This window comes from Schistocerca americana, chromosome 9 (assembly GCF_021461395.2).
Source record: "Schistocerca americana isolate TAMUIC-IGC-003095 chromosome 9, iqSchAmer2.1, whole genome shotgun sequence".
NCBI lineage: Eukaryota > Metazoa > Arthropoda > Insecta > Orthoptera > Acrididae > Schistocerca > Schistocerca americana.
Window position 1 is genome coordinate 95,815,946 of NC_060127.1, and position 21,240 is coordinate 95,837,185.

General features: G+C 39.2%; 1 protein-coding gene across 2 annotated transcripts in view; it reads left to right on the plus strand.

The window, feature by feature from the left end:
* The window catches only part of LOC124550608 (uncharacterized protein C19orf47 homolog), a 44,820-nt gene that overhangs the window by 6,678 nt on the left and 16,902 nt on the right, over nt 1–21,240 (plus strand). The window contains exons 4-7 of one of the 2 annotated variants that reach the window (XM_047125327.1): nt 4,124–4,236; nt 5,235–5,403; nt 8,162–8,316; nt 12,318–12,504. In XM_047125327.1, the coding sequence (XP_046981283.1) occupies nt 4,124–4,236; nt 5,235–5,403; nt 8,162–8,316; nt 12,318–12,504 (624 nt within the window). Of the gene's footprint in view, nt 1–4,123; nt 4,237–5,234; nt 5,404–8,155; nt 8,317–12,317; nt 12,505–21,240 lie in introns of both variants that reach the window. The other variant, XM_047125326.1, reaches the window with a different exon arrangement.

Consider the following 21,240-nt stretch of genomic DNA (forward strand, 5'->3'; position numbering starts at 1 on the left):
CCACAGTTCAATCTTTATCTTCATTTTGGTTCAGTGATAGACTACAAATTATACAATCATGATGCACAACTTCCAGTTCTCCAGATTTAAGGGTGAAGCTCCTGATTTTCCACTTTCCTGATTATTCCAATATCTCTACTGATTGTAGCTAATTGTTGTCAGTTTTTTTCCCTAACCAATGGTCTGAAATCCTTTGATCATAGTCATTGCTAATCGATATACCTGTAGAAGTTTATAGAAATCAGCAAGGTGTGTGTAATGTGTATAAAGATTGTTATTTTTCCTCTCCGACACATTTTGTAGAATGTATAGGCCTACTCGTATTGCTGAGTATTGTGCTCTGTTTGGCCTTGTGTTTGTCTGTTGTCATTGTGCTTAAGTGAAGTTGCTTGTTAATCATTGTTTTATAATTAGTATAAATGAATGGTTATTTGTGTTATTTTGTTATCTGAAACCTGAAAGGCTGTATTTTTGTGTAAGCCGTTATTTCATGTGTATCCTATTCGTGACATTCGTAGTGTTTTGATTCAGTGCTTGTTTTTTTTTATTATGACAAAATATATATAGCTCTGTTTTCTTAAAGCAATGTTTGGAACAGTTTCCATGCATTATTGATTGTAGGAAAAGTCGAGTATTTCATTTTGTACTCTTTTGCCAATGTGACATTTGTGTATTGTGGTGGCGAAAGCAAAATTTCACAACACTTAGAAACAAAAAAAGCACCAAGAAAATGTTCAGTGTGTGATTAACTAAAAAACATTCCAACCTATACCAATTGACTTGGCTACGCTGCAGATAAGGGGAACAGAAACGGCATTCTGAGTAGTTGTAATTTTTTTCAGTTGTGTTTTTATAGCCGTCGTATAGCTTTATGGTGCCGAAAGGAAAAGATTCGCATCCGTTTCAGGATTGTACTGAAAATGAGCTGCGGATTTCAGTCATTTGTACCTCCTGATTTTTAAATCTGGATCTCCAGATTTTTTTGTTTTTGACGATTGGCAGGTGTGTTGAAGACATTAAGTGAAACTGTCCTTTAAAAAAAAAAAAGTGAGATGAGTTCTCAAGCAATTGCAAATAAGATTGGCTTTTGTGTGGGAAAGTCTGAAACATAATGGCAGTATTTGTAATCAGGGCAATAGAAGCTTATTTCTTTCCAGGTTTCTTTGCCAGTATATTGTTTCATCTTCTTTTAAACAAATCTTGCAAACCCTTGTTAGCTGCTCCTTCACCTCAGTTGCAGTAATTTTGCTGTGAAAGGATCATCCTATAAGCCTGTTGCTGATAGTTGCAATAGGAACAATTTATTGAGCCAGTGTTGTGCCTTGCTGTAAGGGTCATTCACCAATTTCTTCAGACAGTTCGCACTTGGATGTTTCTCCCTGAATTCAGGAATCATTCAGTTGTTTGTCTAATGTTTCCAAAGTTTCTTACTCATTCAACAGACACAACACATTTGTAGCAGAATTACAGAAAACATGGAAACCTAACAAGTACACACACAAATCATACGACAAAACAAGCACGCAATGGCTCAGTGAGTTACAACAGCAGCTCTTACATTTGCTGTTGCTTCTAACAGTGTAATTCTGTAAACTGACAACAGAAGGCAGTTCCTGGCAAGGGTCAGGTAGTAATTGAGGGACAGGTAGCAAGATGTCCATACAGTGTTCTCATACTAAACCAGCCCAGTTTTCGAACGGTTGATGGCTTGCGTGTCATGAGACTACATGGCCCAAGATATACTTGGGTGTGGTGCTCCAAATGCAGTGTAGCAGCCTGTGTTTTGCTCTGCCCACAGCAAAGTGTTCAAGAGACTGTGTTCAAGTATTTTCGAATCATGATTTTCTCAGTGCCCAAGCCATCCATCACTTGAAAACTGGATCATTTCTTATGAGAATAATGTTTGGATGTCTCCCAACCTTGATAGGTGCTGCCTTCTGTTGTCAATTTCTAGAATGATTTTGAAAGAAACGTTACAGAATGTAACAGCTGCTGTCACTAATGGCTGAGCCACTGTGATTGCATTGACATAATTTCGTGCATGTTCTTTTTAGGTTTCACAGTCTGCTGTAAATCTGTTACAAATATGTCACATTTGTTGAGTGAGCAAGAAATTTTGGATCCTCTAGAGGCAGAAATTGCTCAATAACTCATCTCACACTTTTTAAGGTTAATTATACTTTCTGTCATAATCATTTTAAAATTTGCAAGCTATCAAAGAACTAAAGTAAATACAAAAACTACATCTTGAAGCTTGTTTCTTTAATTACTCTTGAACACACACCAACTACATATGTGCCAGTAACGCTTGAAATAGTGGCACAAATTGCCAGTTTTCTAGGCCCAACATTATTCTAAGTGGCTGATCTTCAAAGTGTTCATAAAGCAGAGTTAGGCTACACTACACCATTTAGTTTTTGCTCCTCCAGTGGGAGGCTACACTATTTTGTGGTGGCTCCTCTAGTGACACACTGTGGTATAGGGTTTCAGTGTGTAATAGGTCTGCAGCATTTACTTCCAAATAAACAAAAAATTGCTTGACTTTGAAACTGTGTGCCGGAGACTCGAACTTGGGACCTTCGCCTTTCGCAGGCAAGTGCTCTTCCAACTGAACTACCCAAGCACGACTCACGATCCATCCTCACTGCCTCAATTTGGGCAGTACCTCGTCTCCTACCTTCCAAACTTCACAGAAGCTCTTCTGTGAAACTTGCAGAGCTAGCACTCCTGGGAGAAAGGATGTTGCGGAGACTTGGCTTAGCCACAGCCTGGGTTGGATTCGACTATTGTGTATGCATTCTACATTCGCTTGCTTATGCCAACACAACTAGCTACCAGTCACCACTGTTGGATTTCAGCTCACTGAAGATCTCCCGTTGACCCCCAAGGTGGCACGGAATTGTTGCCAACAGCAGACATAGCAAAAAAATTGTGTGTCTAACTTTTATCAATTTAGCCCTTTTAAACTGTACTGATATACAAAATAATCTTATTTTTTAATCATGGTTTTTAGCTGCATATTTCAACAACAGTATTTTTTCCATGTTACTTGTCACAAGTTGAAATAGTGTTCCAGTACAGAAGCCAAGACAGAACTATGGCGTGATTTCATTCTGCCACCAAAACTGTTATCGTCTTGCTGTGATTTCTATACTTTATGGAGATGGATTTGAAGTTCGTTTTGTTAGAAATTTTGGTGGACTCCAGTTCAGATATCCTGAGACAGAGGACATGCATTTTACTGACTGCGATCAGATAGAAAGAAAACTAGGGGCTCCTGTTTCTGTGGAGAAAAGGAGAATTTTAAAATTTGCTCTAAGTTTTCAGTGGTTTGACATTAACTAGGAACTTGCAGAGATGTAAAAAATATTTACTATAATTTTCAGGGTTATCATATTAATTAATTCATTAATGATTGTGATAAGGCAGTGTGTGTATGTTGACATGATTTTATGCCAGGGACTTATTTAAGTATTTTCTATTAAACTCATGAATGTGAAACTGTATAATGTACACACTTGACAAAATGTACTAAAATCCACATTTTCTGATCCTAAAATTCTTTTTAAAAAATTTTAAAAAATAAATAAATACATACAAATAAACTCCAAAATAACCCAGTATGGAGGCCGATATCAACCACAATTCGTGTAAATTTTCATTTATGTGTACTTTTAACATGGTGGTCAACTTGACACCAAGTATTGAGTTGAATTGACTGCCACTTACAATGTGTTTTCCTCAGTGACCAACAAGGAAATCAACTCGTATACAGTATGATGATACTGTATTATGGGGATTCCAATGTGTATCAGGCCTGCAGATGTGTACTTAAAAAAGACTACTACTACTTCCCTCCAGAAGTTAAAATTATAACTTCATGTGTACCATTTGTAGTGTGTTCTGATTGATCTATCTGTCTTCCTGTGTGTTGTAAAAACATAGTGTGTGTACAAAGAAAACTGTTAGACAGTTGATCTTGTTGGCAAAATAGGTAATGTAATGTTGTACTTTGAAAAATTTATGTGTAATTTGTGGTTTAGATTGAAGTTCCTTTCTTTTTGATTGATTGTAAACAATGGAATTTGAGTTCAATTTTGTTTTTCCCCTTCTTTTCTCACAGCATCAAAAGAATCAGGAAAACAGCCTCTCTCACTGGCTGCTCAAAATGAAGTGGTGACTGTGGCCCCAAAAAAACGTATTGCACCTGTTCAGTCTGAAATTGCAGTCAGGCAGGTAAGAAGTGATACTATTATCTGTCAAGAGGTGAAGAACTATGTGAATTCACTTTTAGATTGCAGTATTGAATAACTTGCTCCCTATTCTCCGAGGCAGGGAAAACAAAAATGATTAAAGATACAACAGATTTATTTTACACAGAAATTAATCATATATCCCTACATCACCTGCTTTCTCTCTCACACTCACTCTTTTAATAAAAAAATTGAGTTAACTATTTCCTGCAGTTGCGTGTATCATTATGTATTACTGGCCATGGAACAACTGGTTAAACTGTGCATAGTAACAGTTAATTATGTCATTAATTATTGATTTATGTATGATGTTGTAAGGGGTTAATGAGTCTCACCAGATTTTTTAGCTGAGTTGAAGTTTCAGTGTGAGAAAATAGCTTGGTATTTGTAGCATTCAGGCAGTTTTTAGCCATTATGTATTTTTGTTATGTGTTCCTGTAACAAAATTTGTTAAAAAATTTCATAACATTTTTAAAGCTATATGCTTGTACCCAAGAAAACAGAGGCTTTGAACTGCTGTTAAAGGAAGGTTGAGGTAGGGTATGAGTAGAAGAAGAAGATTAATGTGACATCGCCATTTTGGTAGGAATGCTACAAAGCATGTAACCTCACTGTGTATGTACTACTATGTGTCATCTACCTCACAGAAGCTTTCACTAAATACAACAGCTAAATGTGTTACCCTTTGAGCAGAAAGTGCACACATTCACACACACAACCACACAGATATCAAAACTCCCACTATGGCTGCTGTAATGTGCATTTTGATATGTGTGTGTGTTTTGTGATGATATCACACATCAGTCTGCTGCAGATGAGAGGTTGCCTTTCCCTCATTTTTCGTATGGTATGTATAATAAGAAATAATTTACACAAGTATTTCTTGGATATTTTAATTGATGCTTGTTTTGTAGATCTCATGTGCCTATAATCCTTTCTGTTAATCGAGGTTGTAATTAAGTTTTTCTTTCCTTTGCTAAGAATGAAGAAGAGGATACCAGCATGGAGGTGGACGATGAAATAAAAGTCATCACACCGGTTCAACCACCCACAAAGAAGGCACGCATGGTTCTACCAGAGCATGAAGGTGGTTACCGCATCACCATGCCTGCAGGCACGACACCTCGAAGTCGTGCCATCCTTTCAATGGGTGAGTTTTCCATCCATCCTTTGAAGGGTTTCTAGATTTGCTGCGATGTAGATAATGTTTAATTGTATTTTACAATCGTGTTTCACCACAATTTATCCATTGTCATTTGCTGTACATTATTTTTAATTTTTTCTCACACATTGCCTCATTTGATTTCTATTTTCTGGCACAGATTGTCAGTAGTGGATTTTGTGATATGATGAGTGTTCAATAAGTAATACAACACTCTTTTTTTTTTCATGATACGAAGTTGGTTTTATTCCGAATTCCAATACACCATATGATTCTCCATCCTTTTGGCTACAAAACTGTATTTTACAACGTAATCTCCATTCAGTGCGACGACCTTACGCCACCTTACTGGGAGGTATGCCCACGTGATACCACTCTACTGGTCAACATCGGAGCCAACGTCTTGCTGCATCAGTAATGCCCCCATTATCCACATACTGCTTCCCGTGGACTACTTGCTTCATTGGTCCAGTGAAGTTTTGTGGGCTCGTCTTGGGTGTGCAGACTTGTATGAGGCCGTGCATTGTTGTGGAGAAGTAGAAGTTCATTTGAATTTTTGTGGCGACAAACACACAGAAGTTGTTTCTTCAGTTCTGTAGCATAATACATTTCAGAGTTGATTGTTGCACCATGAGAGAGACATCAAATGAAGACTGTTGCCATGATGTTACCGGTTGAGAGTGTGGCTGCTCCAGGGATTGCATTTTTATTTCCAGTTCGAAGTGATGAACCCTTGTGTCATCACCTGTGATGATGATAGACAAAAAAATGGCCACTGTCAGCCTCGTAATACACAATCAGTTCCACACAGGTGGACCTTTATTGCTTTCTACACTCTCCTGTTTGGCAGCAAAGAACCCTTTGGGCACACACCTTTGGATTCCCCAACTGGATGATAAAACTACCAAAAGAGGCATCCAGTCAAGCAGCCAGTTGTTTGATTGTGATCTCTTGCTTACCTCGGATGAGTGTCCATACATTCCAACATCAGGAATCACTGCTGTGTGCAGCTGGCTGGCATGCAGGAGTGTGGACAGGTTTGCGCTACTCTCTGCAATGACGACAGATGCCATGCCTGACGACTCATCGTGCTTTCATTCACTGCCAAGTCTCCGCAGACATTCTTCAAGTGCCTATGAGTATCTGTGATGCTGTGGTTTTCCACCGAACGGAACCCAATGACAGCTCTCTGCTTGGAATGCACCTGTGTTACAGACACCATTTTTAAGTCTATGTATTGCACCACCATGTATCAGAACTTTATGAAATTATAAGGGCTGAAGTGGAAATATTCCACGATGTCACACAACAAATTAAATGTTGTTTCAACTCAAATTGACTGTGGAAAAAAATATCTTGCATTACGCCCCTCCATAAATGGTGAATAATAATTAATAGCAAAAACTTACATGTTGGAAGTACACAATTATAGAATAAAAATCCATTAAATGTGGTCTAATTTGGTTTAAACTGCACCTGTAGTCTGCGTTAACAATAAAAGTGCTATTTCTTTAGCATGTAACATGTCCCATTCATAATTGTTAAGGTGATGTTCCGTGTGTTTATCCTCGCATTTGGGTGCAATTATGCACTCATCTATGCACTGAGTTACTAATTCTTTCAATGACTCTCAGGTTCATCTTGTAAATTTTGAAAAGATTACAAAATCCAGTACTCCAGTTCTTCAACCATATCAGCAGAAGTGATTTACACTTCACTTTTAAGATGGCTTCGGAGAGAAAAATGAGATGATTGAGGTCAGATAATATTCAAGGGCCTCACGGAAACTTTTTGTGGGCATGATCATAGCTCATCAAAGTGTTATTGTAATAGGATGAATAGTGTAGGGACACACAGATGAACAAACAATGGATGAAATATGTGTGAAATATGTTTAATGTATTATATATATCTGTGTGTGTGTGTGAGAGAGAGAGAGAGAGAGAGAGAGAGAGAGAGAGAGAGAGAGAGAGAGAGCATGAGTGTGAGCGTGAGCGTAAAATATGTTATACAGGGTGCACATAATGTCCAGAAACTCTTTCAATTATTTATTGCACAGGAACTAAACATTGTACAGATGTCATACATATTGCATTTTGAAGAGAAACTCTGAAAGTTTTTTTACAAACATTCAATATGCGAACCATGAGTGACCTGGCAGACGCTTAAACGGTAAACGAATTCTTGCCATACCTGTCTCAGCATGACTGTGGCAGTCACTTACTGTATTCTCTCCAGGAGCTCTGCTGAGAACTGAATTGACAACCTTGTGATTACAAGACTAGAACAATACCCACCCAAGGCTGTAAATTTTTGATACCTAACAGCGTTAGGAAACCTTCAATTGTTTTTTTTCCCCCAATGTTTTTGAAAAGTATGTTTTACTGCTTTAGGAAACTAGTGGGCACTGAGCTTCAAATCTAGCATGTCTGAAGAAAATAGAAGATGGTCAGTCTATGCTTTTCTGTTTTAGAGTGCTTGTTTTCACTGTCAGCAGGCAGGCTACACAAATTGCGTCTTTTGCGCTGAGGCCCTAAAAAAGCACACTGGTTTGAGGAGATTTAGACAACACATTGTACAGTAGAGCAGGTAGATTTTGCAGCGGCTTAAGCATTTATCCAAAGTTCGTTTACCTTTCCAGATATGAGTTGTGAAACTAATGTCGCAGGTTACAGGTAAGCTGCCGTTATCATAGAGGACAAATATTTTAGCGTGAAAACGTACAGCTCTATGTTTTCAGTTGCAGCGAGACAATCAAACAAGCACCGTGGAACAGTGTTTGACCGCCTGGGAGAATGTGTTGTGTCGAGCACTACAGGAGGAGGGACTCCTCCGGAAGAACCAGCCGGTGCTGGAACGACAGTCATTACTGTCACAGGAGTAACTCCCAGTCCGAACAAGGTGAAGTACTTGCAAATGTATATTGCATTTTATACCTGCTTACCTATCAATGTACGTTTAGTTTTACACCTGTAATTGGAGCCTCCATTCAGTACTTTTTCAGATCAGCAACTCCTGTTGATATATTGTCTTAATGTGGCCATTTCATCCAGGGTTGCAGGACTGTGGCGTCACATGCCTAAGGTGATTTGAAAGGTTTCAATATAGCATAGACACTTTAAGGTGGCAATTGGTAGTAAGTGTTTTGAGCTATGACTGTGTAAAATACCTGCAGAGGTCGGCTCTGTATACCTCATTTGTGGCACTGTCAACCTCAGCAAGTGGTTGCCTTTACCAAATAACTAGTGTACTCTGCTTTGTGTTATGTTTTGCAGTACTTCTTGTTTTCTTTCCTCATTTTGATTTGAGTGAGGAGATTAGGATTAATCTTTTTGACTGTACCCTGTCAGCTCAAAAAGTTTCAGACTGAGTTAACAAAAAATAGAGAACAGTTAAGATGATGCTCGAACAGTCCACGGGTAATCTGCCGGTTCCTAGAGTCCAACGGGCACAATATTTCAGCGATCAGACATGTCGCCATTGTCAGTTGTCAGCAACATTAGGGCACCTACTTACTTGCTGGCAAAATATCTGGCTGAATTACTTAGCCCCTATGTATGTAAATGCCCTCACCATATCCGTAATTCCGTGGATTTCGTGAAATGTCTCGACAACTTCAAACTGAAAGACACTGACACCCTAGTGAGCTTCGATGTGGTTTCACTATTCACCAGGGTGCCTCTACGAGAGTCAGCTGAGCTTATTGGGCAGAAATTTGACACTAGCACACAGGGCGCGCAGCGTCTCAGATGCAGAGAATCTGCTCCAGGAATTGAAACACCTGAAAACTGTGTTTTGAAAAAACGGGTACTCGGAATGGCAGATTAGACGCGCTCTCCGTCCCACCACCACAGCACAACCCGTGGAGATGGATGAAGTCACAGTAGAAGAGGTAGCCACTGCCTTTATTCCGTACAATGGCGCGCTGTCGGGGAAAATCGGCCGTATATTAAAGAAACGCCGAGTTAAAACAGTCTTTTGCTCGCCCAATAAGACACGGGCATTACTGGGATGTGTGAAAGATGACCTTGGTTTGAGGAAGGCCGGCATATACCAAATTCCCTGTGAGTGTGGGAAGACTTATATCGGTGAAACAGTACACACCATCAAAGATTGTTGCCGAGAACATCAAAGGCACACTCGACTGAAATATCCAAATAAGTCGGCGGTAGCAGAGCACTGTTTGTCCAAGAAACACGAGATGGATTATGAGCGTACCGAGATCCTAGTTCAGACCTCTAAATATTGGGACAGTGTTATAAGGGAGGCTATCGAAATTCGCACCAAGGAAGATCTTATCAACCGAGATTGCGGCTACAATCTCAGCAAGGCTTGGGATCTGGCATTGAATGTAATTAAGAAGGCTCTCAGCAAGAAGTACGAACTGGCAACCAGGGCGGACATAGCAAGCACATCGACGCTACGACAGATTCTGACGCCCACGTCTTCATTACCACCGGCGCGGACGGCGAAGACAGCGGCCCGTGTGGGGAGGGTATTTAAATCGGCCGCCCGCCCTCAGGAGCTCAGTTCGTCTGCACTATGAACCAGCAGTATACCCGTGGACTGTTCAAGCAACAAATACACCGGGAGAAACTGAAGAATCACAGTTAAGATGATGGTTTTAATACTTCAGATGTTCTGCATGATATCTCCCCACCTGAGTACAGCCAACAGATGTTCATACAACCATGTGAACTGTCAGAAAAGCCCTGTCAGAAGTTGTTCAACTCGCATATCACATTGTCCGCCTGCTTAGCTGAGTGGGAACGTGCATGCCTCCCATGCAGAGCGCCCAGGTTAGATTCCTGGTTGGGTTGGAGATTTTCTCCGCTCTTGGATTGGGTGTTGTGTTGTCCTCGTCATTATTTCATCCACATCACCAGCATGCAAGTAACCCAATGTGGCGTCGGCTGAAATAAGACTTGCACTCAGTGGCTGAACTTCCCCGGATGGGGCCTCCTGGCCAGCAGTGCCACACGATCAAGTCATTTCATTTCATATCGCATCGGCTTGACTGTCATTATGTGACTTTCTGCACTTTATCGTTTTGTGGTAGGTTGTGAAATTACAAGCTTTTTCATGATTTTGTAAGTAATAAGTAATGATTCTGATGGGTGTAGCAGACTGGTGGGAAAATGACATATTGTAGTAGCATATAAATGAACAAGCACGGCAAATTTCGTGCTAGTAAGAAGATAGGTAATATCGTCTTCTGGAGAGTTAAAGTTATCCCTATGTGGGATCATAGTTTCTTTAGATTGTTGTTGCTGTGGTGGTGGTGGTGGTGGTGGTGGTGGTGGTGCTCTGTTTCTCTGAGATATTCCTTTTGGGCTTCATGCTGCACTGAATTTGGTCGAACTGCACCTGATGTCACCCACATGTGCAGCAGAAAGACATTTGTGCCATACGCTGCTCTCAGATGTACCCATTACCCAGACGTCCAGTGGACAAGAATGTCAATGGCATTAATGCTTCTTTGTTTGTTCATGTTAAGAGTTTGTCTGTAAAACAGTGAGAGTGAATCATCGCACAGAGAGTGTAGATTAAATAGTGTTTTCTCCACAAGTTGTTGAGTTACTCCTTCAGTAGGATTACTAATAATTACTGTAATGACTAACTAAGGAGAATACATTGGGAGTTCATCAACTTTTGCTGCATCAGAAGAGTTTTCCAGAAGTGGACTCCCTCAAGGTTCATAGGCTTATTAATAACATCAAGTCTTATAACCCGTGGTAATTTTTTTCTTGGAAAGAATTGTCTGCGCTTTGCATTTCAATCAAGTCATGGCAGGTGTCCACACACAATTGTTTTTGTTTGGGAGTCAAGGTGCGCAAGACAAACTTTGATCACATTTTTCTCTCTTCAAAATATTCTGGAGAATGTTTTGTAGATATTTCTTTATTGAAATTTGTGACATAACAATGTTGACACACTACAGCCACACATCCATCACTTCGTACAGCCTGCTCGCAACTGACTGATTGAAGGCGTATCTCTCATTTCCAGTTGTTGATTTAAGTTGGCATTGTAGTTACTACAGTGATGTTGCTTATGTGCCTGGAATAAAATCAGTTTCAGAAGTTTTTGGACAGAGAGTGCATGTCGGTTCTACTTTTGCAGAAGTTGAATTGCAGGTGTAGTGTGTCAGCCTAACAAGAGTGAGGAGGGTCTCGTTCCTCTACACTTCTCTTCTTCCTGCAGCAGTCCGAGTTCTCGTCTGTTTACTTTTGCCACAGACTGTCGCATTACAATAAATAAAGACATTGTGTAGTGTCTGTTTATTGCTATTATTAACCAAGAAACGTGCTTCCAGCTGTGATGACAGGCTGCTTGCTCAATCGCTTTCTGCACAATATTATGTCATCTGGAAGTTGATTTGTAACTACGGAATGTGTGACAATATAGATCCTGCGGCTACAGTACCCTCCTGAGGTGACAGCTGCTGTCAGCCGTGCCTGCTGATTATGCAACGGTTGACACAGCATCACACAAAGGACTATTGTCTGGTGGGTGCCAGAGGATGCAACAGAAGAGATTGGTTAATATGACATTGTGAGGAATCCAGGAATCATCAGTTTGGTAACGGAGGGGAATGGGGGTGGTCATTGTAAAGGGAGACTAAGGCTTCCAGGTTCACATGCATGTAGACTGCAGTAGCTGTGTAGAGACAAAGAGGCTAGCATAGGGACAGACAATATGGGAAGCTGCAGCAAACCAGTCTTCAGACTGAAGACCACAACACAATTGTCATTGTGTTACATTCAGTTCTGTTTCACATGTTCATGAAGGAATAGTGATTTTTTTTTCTGTCCTGATTTTGTTTCAGTTATAACGCATACAACATTTTTATATATAATAGGACGCCATTGTTGTGACGTAAATTTGTAATTTGCTTTCAGGTAGGAAATTCAGTATTTTCCCGTCTAGGAGGAAAGAAAGCAGCTGCATCACCTGTGGCAAATTCAGCAACACCCGTGCGTGCTATGAGGTCGAGTGGGCCAGTGTCAGGGCAGCTGCAGTATGCAGGCATACTTAAAAAGAATTCCAATTCGCCGTCAAGGAAAGGCACTATTGTAATAAAACAAAGTAAGTGTTATGTGTGGTATTTGAAAATAAGCACCTGCCTTTATATTTTTCTGTGCTTATCATTTTTCTCATTGCATCCACAGTGTTTGATGTAAGTATTATTCCAATATAATTTTCCTGTTTGTTACTTGTTGTAAGTTGACTGACCTGCATGATGGGTGGTGCCACAAAAATCATCTTGGCAGTGTTGTTTCAGTTGTCTGAGACTGCAGACATGTGTGCAAGTTGTGTGTGTGTGTGTGTGTGTGTGTGTGTGTGTGTGTGTGTGTGTGTGTGTCTATTGCTGACAAAGACCTTAATGGCCGAAAGCTATAATTGTGTGAACCTTTTTGTTGTGCCTATCGTGACTCAGCCTCTCCGCTATATTGTGAGTGGCATCTTTCCTCTCTAATTTAAGTAATTTATCAATATTTTTACACAACACCTTCAAAATAGATATTCATTTTGTACTTGTTTGTTTGCACTGCCCACATTGATCGTGATCGGCTTTTGTGTTGTAAACTTCACATTTGCACTAATACAGATCAGTAAACTTACAAAGACCATGGTAAATCTCGATTTAACAAGTTGCTAGCAGTTGCAAGTGACTATAGGCCTGTGGCAACTGACTATATGAGCAATAGTCTACGGCAGTGGTAGTCAACCTGTGTGTCGAAGTGTGCTGATGCACCGTGAATGACCACCAGGGGCACCATGAATGAGTTTTGTAGTTAGTGGCAAAAAAGACAGTTGTTGGAAATTTCAGTTTTAGTGTCAACCTGTGTGGTTTCACAGGAACTCCACTTTAGATTGAGACCTGCCTGCGTAAACAGTCAGTAACCTCGAAGCTGAACAATCGTGCGTGACACATAGCACAAACAGTAACTGTTGTGTTTGCAACCAGTTTTTATTATTGTGTTACTTTGTTATAAAGTTGATAAAGGGGAAAATCTATGGGAAAGCTTTTTAATTTTTCAAGTGCATGTGAAAAGTGAATGGTTTCTGAGGACAACAAGGAATGTGTTTATGACAATAGGAAATGCGAGTTTAGAAAGTATTGCGATAGCAACTTGCATTTTGCTTTCACGTGCATTCGTGTGAACAATGTAGAGTATCTGCACTGTTGTTTGTGTTTGAAAGTACTTTCTGTTGAATGTAAGCTAGCTAGCAAATTAAAGCATCATTTAGAAAGTGTTCATAAGAATGATGTGGTCAGACCAAGAGAATACTTTTCTAGAAAATGGTGTCAAATGAGAGAACAAAAATCATAATTTTCTAAGTAGGTGAAAATCTCGAATAAAATATTTCTAACGTCCTACAATGTAGCTTACCTAATATTAAAACGTAGCAAAGCCCATAGGATTGTGTAAGAGCCATTTCTACTGTGTGCTATCAACGTGGTGGCCAGTATGCTTGGAAAGTCCATGACAAAACAGCTTCTGCCCCTTCGTTTGTTGGCTCAATTAGTCATTGAATACAAGATTTAGGAAGGGATCTTCCTGAATAAATTACAGAAAAAATTAGAGACAGGGATTTTGGTTTGCAGCTTGATGAGTGCATTGACAGCAGTAGAGATGCTTGTTTAATTTTCTATGATCAATTTGTTGATGAAAAATGTAACAAAATGATATCTTTTTTATGTAAGGAAATAAATGCATTTATGAGAGGCATTTGTTTGAAATAATGGACAGCTTCATAACAGAAATTCAAATTAACTGGGTTCACTGTGTTGGTGTGTATGCTGATGGTGTGCAGTTTATGTCAGGGCTTTAAAGTGGTCTACAAGTACTTATCCATGGCAAAGCTCAAATGGTTCAAATGGCTCTGAGCACTATGGTACTTAACATGTGAGGTCATCAGTCCCGGCGGCAAAGCTCCTGGTTTTATGTGCACTCATTACATTATCTGTGCACCCATTACATTGTGTGTTAAGAAGCATTTGAGTGGTTGATCTGAATCAAGTGGTGCAAATTATCATAAATGAGGTGAATTTTAATAAAAGTTGCACTTGGAAAGCTAGAAAAATGTGTCACAAAGGGAGCTGAACAAGCAACTCTTATTTTGTAGCAGCACTCATCAGGTTTCCAGGGGAAATGTACTGTCGTGCATTTTGGAACTGCGGCAAGAAGTATTTTCTTATCTGGAATGTCAATAAAGGACATTTACATGACCTTACCCTCAAAAGTCTCTTAGTAAGCACGTTGTGTAACTGTAATAAAAGTGAACATTTTGAAAAAAAGCTACTTTCTGTACAACAATGCAAGGAAAAGGTAGATTCCTTCTTACTGTGAAAATGACTGTAAAAAAAAGTTGTTGACAGACGCAACTGAAAGACACTTAACACGTTCATTCACAAAAGCAAGCACACTTCACAAACACGACTGTCATCTCCAGCAGGTAAGACCAGACTGTGAAGACGGTGTTCACGAGTGCATGAGGTGTGCTTACTTGTGTGAATGTATGTGTGTGTGTTTCCTTTTATGATGAAGGGTGTGACCAAAAGTTAATGTGTACATGTCATTTAGTTGTGCCTGTCTGCAACTTATGGTAAGTTGCAGTCTATCTTTTCCTCACAGTGTTGAAAAACAGCCTGATGGGTCCTTTCTAGTTATATTGTTCTGTAGCTTTTTATCTACCAGTTATTCTAGGTGCTAATTGAAGATAGTGACAAGGCAGTGGTGGATGCAAAAAAAAATTGCAACCAAACAAACATTACTTCTTTGGTTCTTCCATTACATATACATTTCCATATGCAACTCCACTGAAGTGATACCAAATAGCCTTTTTGCAGTGAACACGTAGTATATAGTGGGGTGATCACTCTGTTGTAGAAATAATTCAAAAGGCAAGATTGCTTAAATACTGTTTACTGGATTACTGGTTTCAACACACTAAAGGTGACATCATCGGATCTGAATGTTGATCTACATTCAGATCCGATGATGGCACCTTTAGTGTGTTGAAACCAGTTATCCAGTAAACAGTATATAAGCGATCTTGGCTTTTGAATTATTTCCTCAAATAGAGACTGATGTACACCACTAGTACATTAATTTCTTCAGGCAATTAAAGATTAGGAATACACATGCAAGAGGCAAGGAGAGTCAGATAAAACGTGAAGTTTTGAAATGGAAGTGGAATAATTACAGAATGTTATTATAGCATTTGAGATTCTCTCACTAGTATGACCCAGTTACTTTCTGCATAGATTTCTATTAATGTTCTATTCCTAAGCAACAGATAAAAGTATAAAGAAAAAATTTGTTTCTGTAATCATAATTGGAAATATCAGCTTTCTTCAGACAGAATTTAACAAAAATTAAGAGGCAGTCTTAATAGGCATATACACACTTTTTTTTAAATGATGACCAGTTTCAATCTTTTATAGGATGTGTAGAATTTTGCACAGAGCATAACTTAATCATAGCTAACACTTGGTTCAAGAATCATAAAAGAAGGTTGTATACCTGGAAGAATCCTGGAGATACTAAAAGGTATCAGATAGATTATATAATGGTAAGACAGAGATTTAGGAACCAGGTTTTAAATTGTAAGACATTTCCAGTGGCAGTTGTGGATTCTGACCACAATCTATTGGTTATGAACTGCAGATTGAAACTGAAGAACGGTGGGAATTTAATGAGATGGGACCTGGACAAACTGAAAGAACCAGAGGTTGTAGAGAGTTTCAGGGAGAGCGTAAGGGAACAATTGACAGGAATGGGGGAAAGAAATACAGTAGAAAAAGAATGGGTAGCTCTGAGGGATGAAGTAGTGAAGGCAGCAGATGATCAAGTAGGTAAAAAGACGAGGGCTAATAGAAATCCTTGGGTAACAAGAAATATTGAATTTAATTGATGAAAGGAGAAAATATAAAAATGCAGTGAATGAAGCAGGCAAAAAGGGATACAAACGTCTCAAAAATGATATCGACAGGAAGTGCAAAATGGCTAAGCAGGGATGGCTAGAGGACAAATGTAAGGATGTAGAGGCTTGTCTCACTAGGGGTAAGATAGATACTGCCTACAGGAAAATTAAAGAGACCTTTGGAGAGAAGAGAACCACTTGTATGAATATCAAGAGCTCAGATGGCAACCCAGTTCTAAGCAAAGAAGGGAAGGCAGAAAGGTGGAAGGAGTATATAGAGGGTTTATACAAGGGTGATGTACTTGAGGACAATATTATGGAAATGGAAGAGGATGTAGATGAAGATGAAATGGGAGATATGATACTGCGTGAAGAGTTTGACAGAGCACTGAAAGACGTGAGTCGAAACAAGGCCCCGGGAGTAGACAACATTCCATTAAAACTACTGGTGGCCTTGGGAGAGCCAGTCATGACAAAACTCTTACCATCTGGTGAGCAAGATGTATGAGACAGGCGAAATACCCTCAGACTTCAAGAAGAATATAATAATCCCAATCCCAAAGAAAGCAGGTGTTGACAAATGTGAAAATTACCGAACTATCAGTTTAATAAGTCACAGCTGCAAAATACTAACGTGAATTCTTTACAGACGAATGGAAAAACTGGTAGAAGCAGACCTCGGGGAAGATCAGTTTGGATTCCGTAGAAATGTTGGAACACGTGTGGCAATACTAACCTTACGACTTATCTTAGAAGAAAGATTAAGGAAAGGCAAACCTACGTTTCTAGCATTTGTAGACTTAGAGAAAGCTTTTGACAATGTTAATTGGAATACTCTCTTTCAAATTCTGAAGGTGGCAGGGGTAAAATACAGGGGGCGAAAGGCTATTTACAATTTGTACAGAAACCAGATGGTAGTTATAAGAGTCGAGGGGCGTGAAAGGGAAGCAGTGGTTGGGAAAGGAGTGAGACAGGGTTGTAGCCTCTCCCGATGTTATTCAATCTGTATATTGAGCAAGCAGTAAAGGAAACAAAAGAAAAATTCGGAGTAGGTATTAAAATTCATGGAGAAGAAATAAAAACTTTGAGGTTCGCTGATGACATTGTAATTCTGTCAGAGACAGCAAAAGACTTGGAAGAACAGTTGAACGGAATAGACAGTGTCTTGAAAGGAGGATATAAGATGAACATCAACAAAAGCGAAACGAGGATTATGGAATGTAATCAAATTAAATCGGGTGATGCTGAGGGAATTAGATTAGGAAATGAGACACTTAAAGTAGTAAAGGAGTTTTGCTATTTAGGGAGTAAAATAACTGATGATGGTCGAAGTAGAGAGGATATAAAATGTATACTGGCAATGGCAAGGAAATCGTTTCTGAAGAAGAGAAATTTGTTAACATCGAGTATAGATTTAAGTGTCAGGAAGTCGTTTCTGAAAGTATTTGTATGGAGTGTAGCCATGTATGGAAGTGAAACATGGACGATAACTAGTTTGGACAAGAAGAGAATAGAAGCTTTTGAAATGTGGTGCTACAGAAGAATGCTGAAGATAAGGTGGGTAGATCACGTAACTAATGAGGAGGTATTGAATAGGATTGGGGAGAAGAAAAGTTTGTGGCACAACTTGACTAGAAGAAGGGATCGGTTGGTAGGACATGTTTTGAGGCATCAAGGGATCACCAATTTAGTATTGGAGGGCAGTGTGGAGGGTAAAAATCGTAGAGGGAGACCAAGAGATGAATACACTAAGCAGATTCAGAAGGATGTAGGTTGCAGTAGGTACTGGGAGATGAAGAAGCTTGCACAGGACAGAGTAGCATGGAGAGCTGCATCAAACCAGTCTCAGGACTGAAGACCACAACAACAACAACAACAACAACAACATAGGACGTGATCAGATCATATTCCAAAGGCTGCAGATGAAGATGGTGATTTTGATCAGGAATCCAGTGTGTGATGCTTGGATGTTGACATTCATGTCTTGCACATAGGATTCACTCTCCATATCACTGTCTCTGCCTGCCACCTTTGGAGTATGGTTTGATGATGATCGAAAACAAATTGAAACCAGTCACCACTTTTAAATAATTTGTGTATGGTATCAAGACTGTCTTTTACTTTTTATTAAAAAACAATTGTCTATGTTGCTTACACCATGGAGCCTAATTGTGCTATCTAAAGTTCATGTGTACCAAATTACATCAAGTTTTACCCTATTCCACATACAAAGGTTGCCTCACTTGAGATTTGAAACATTTGTTTTATTTACTTAATTTATGAAGTGAAGTGTGTTTGAATTGAAAGCTGATATCAGTGAAGTGGTATTTTGTGTTGGTTAATCTTTCATATCGATATCCTGACATTTAAATCTTTCATATCGATATCCTTACATTATGAGCCTAATGGCAGTTGTCATTTATGATAAAATTTGAAGGTTTTGTAGATGAATTTGATTGTAGTCTTATACAGAGTGTAGTACCATAATTAACAGCAAAAACTGACACAATTTGAAGTATATGATAATAGAATCAAACACTTACACAGGAAACATGAGTAACAAACAAGCCATGTGCAGGGTAATTCTAAATGTTCGGTTACAAGCTGCCACTGACTTCAGTGTGAAATATTGTCCAAGTTAGTACAAACATGAGTATTTCAGTTAAGTCCTGACCAAATTGGCACAGATTTCACCCATTGTGTACCTTAACAAGAAATGTAATACTATTTCAGCATGTTACATGTTAAAATTTGTAGTACATTTGTACCTGTTAAAGGAAACATTACACATGTCCTCGCACTTGAGTGCAGTGCTACACTTGTGTCTACAGTGACTTTCACACACTGATTCATCGTGTAAATCCTAAGAAGACTGTGCAATTCGCTGTTCCAGCTTTTCAACTGTATCAATGGGAGTGTTATACACTTTGCTTTTGAAATGACCGCAGACAAAAAAATCCAAAGGATTGAAGTCGAGTGATCTTGGTGGCCAAAGTACAGGCCCACTCAACCTATCCATCTTGGACCACTTTACTGCTTTAGATATTATCTTACACAACAGCAGCAAAATATGTTGGTGCTCTGTCAGACATCTACAGGCATATACATACTTGGCCAATAAATGACAACCAATGGATTTAGCCAAATGTTGGTCACCAACACATTTGCATTTGGCCTCTCGTCCTCGACAAATGAAGGGCTTGGGGCGAGAGGCTGACCGGTAGAAGATGAAATTATGATGGTGGACGATCTGTCTTTCAAAAAGTATGGAGCAGCGAAGTGGCACAAAATTAATGTCTGACCTTAAAGCTTAATTGGATTATGGGCTATTTCATTAACCTTTCTGAATGGAAGCTATAGATTTTGAAATGTTACTGAATTGCGTAGGCCCCAAAAATTTCCAAATACGAAACCTCTTTTAGAAGAGTTGCACCTGCTGCAGAAACATTTATGGTCACTCTGAAATACTTAGCTACCGAAGATTTATATGCCAGCTTAATGCATTTTTAGACAATTGATACGCACCCATTCAACAGGCACAGCATATTGCTATTCAACTGTCAAAGATTCGAGCTGACTTCCACACTAGCAAAAAGTTCCCAAGACCAGCCCACCGCCAATGATTTGATGTTACCATTGGATGTCCGAATGACAGCTGAGGCCGACTGCTTTGTTGGCTCCAATTTGCCACCCATACACACTAAGCAAATCTCAGCCAACAAAGCAGCTGGTTGTCATTCATTGGCCTTTGTTGGCCTATTATGCCTGTGCCTAACCGCATTCCCCAGCCATGAGACATTTTGAAAATTTGAAAATTTGATACCAGTTAAATAGAGACTTAATTGAAAAGCTTAAATTTGAAGTCCATTTGGACTAACTGGGAGAGTGCTACTTATTGTAGTCACTGGTATCTTGTAAAAAAACACACACACACACACTCTGTTATCTCCCAAATGACTCATTTGGCAACCCATGTTTGCTGGAACCATGTGGCTTCTGTTATATAATTCTATATGTGTCCTTTTCTGATATTAATTCTGATGTGATGTTAAATGTTTAACTGTGTTTTATTATGCCCCCTTCATTGTTCAAGCATTTATTGACACCTTAGGAAATTGCTCATTACACTCTGCAGTTCCCTCTGAGAAATTTAAGCAACTTCTTGATGAATTTTTGTTTTAAGTTCACCTAAGTGTGTGGATTTGATTTGTAAACTTTCTCTTTTAATCCCCCCGCCCCTTAGAGATAAAAACCGCAGGTGGTATTAAATCAGGGCAAAGAGTGAGTCATATGTTGTTAGTGATTTCCTGTAATGAAATTAATTGAATGTGCTGCTGCAGAGTCCTGCTGAAAGTTCATGAAAGCACTTTCTCTCTCAGTTAATTGGCCAAAAAAAGGCTGCAAAATGTTTCCTACGCATTTCTCACTGTTAATTTTTTTCTGGAAGAAACAGGGCCTATTATTCTCTCACCACTAATAGCACACCATACTCTTATTGTTTGATCACTCAGGGAGTTCCTCGTTAGGCATTTCAGAACCCCGATAATAGTTATTTTTGAATTAACATAACCACTTATGTGGGATCATGATTCGTATGAAAAGAAAGTTGGCTTATGGTCAATTACTCAGTCGTGCACCCTATTCAAAATCCATTCACAAAACTGCAATCTTTTTGCAAGATCACCCAGTTTAAGTTCTTGCACTGCAGTTATTTTATAGGGCTGTAGCTTTGGTAACTTTGTAGCTGTTTGAACAGAGCCTGACAAAATTCCCATTTGCTGAGAACGACATAGAATTGAGTTTCAAGGAGACCTTCCCACAGCATATATAATGTTATCCAGAGTTTCTTCTGTAAGTACTGTAAGTGGTTGTTTATGTTTCCTATCAAGA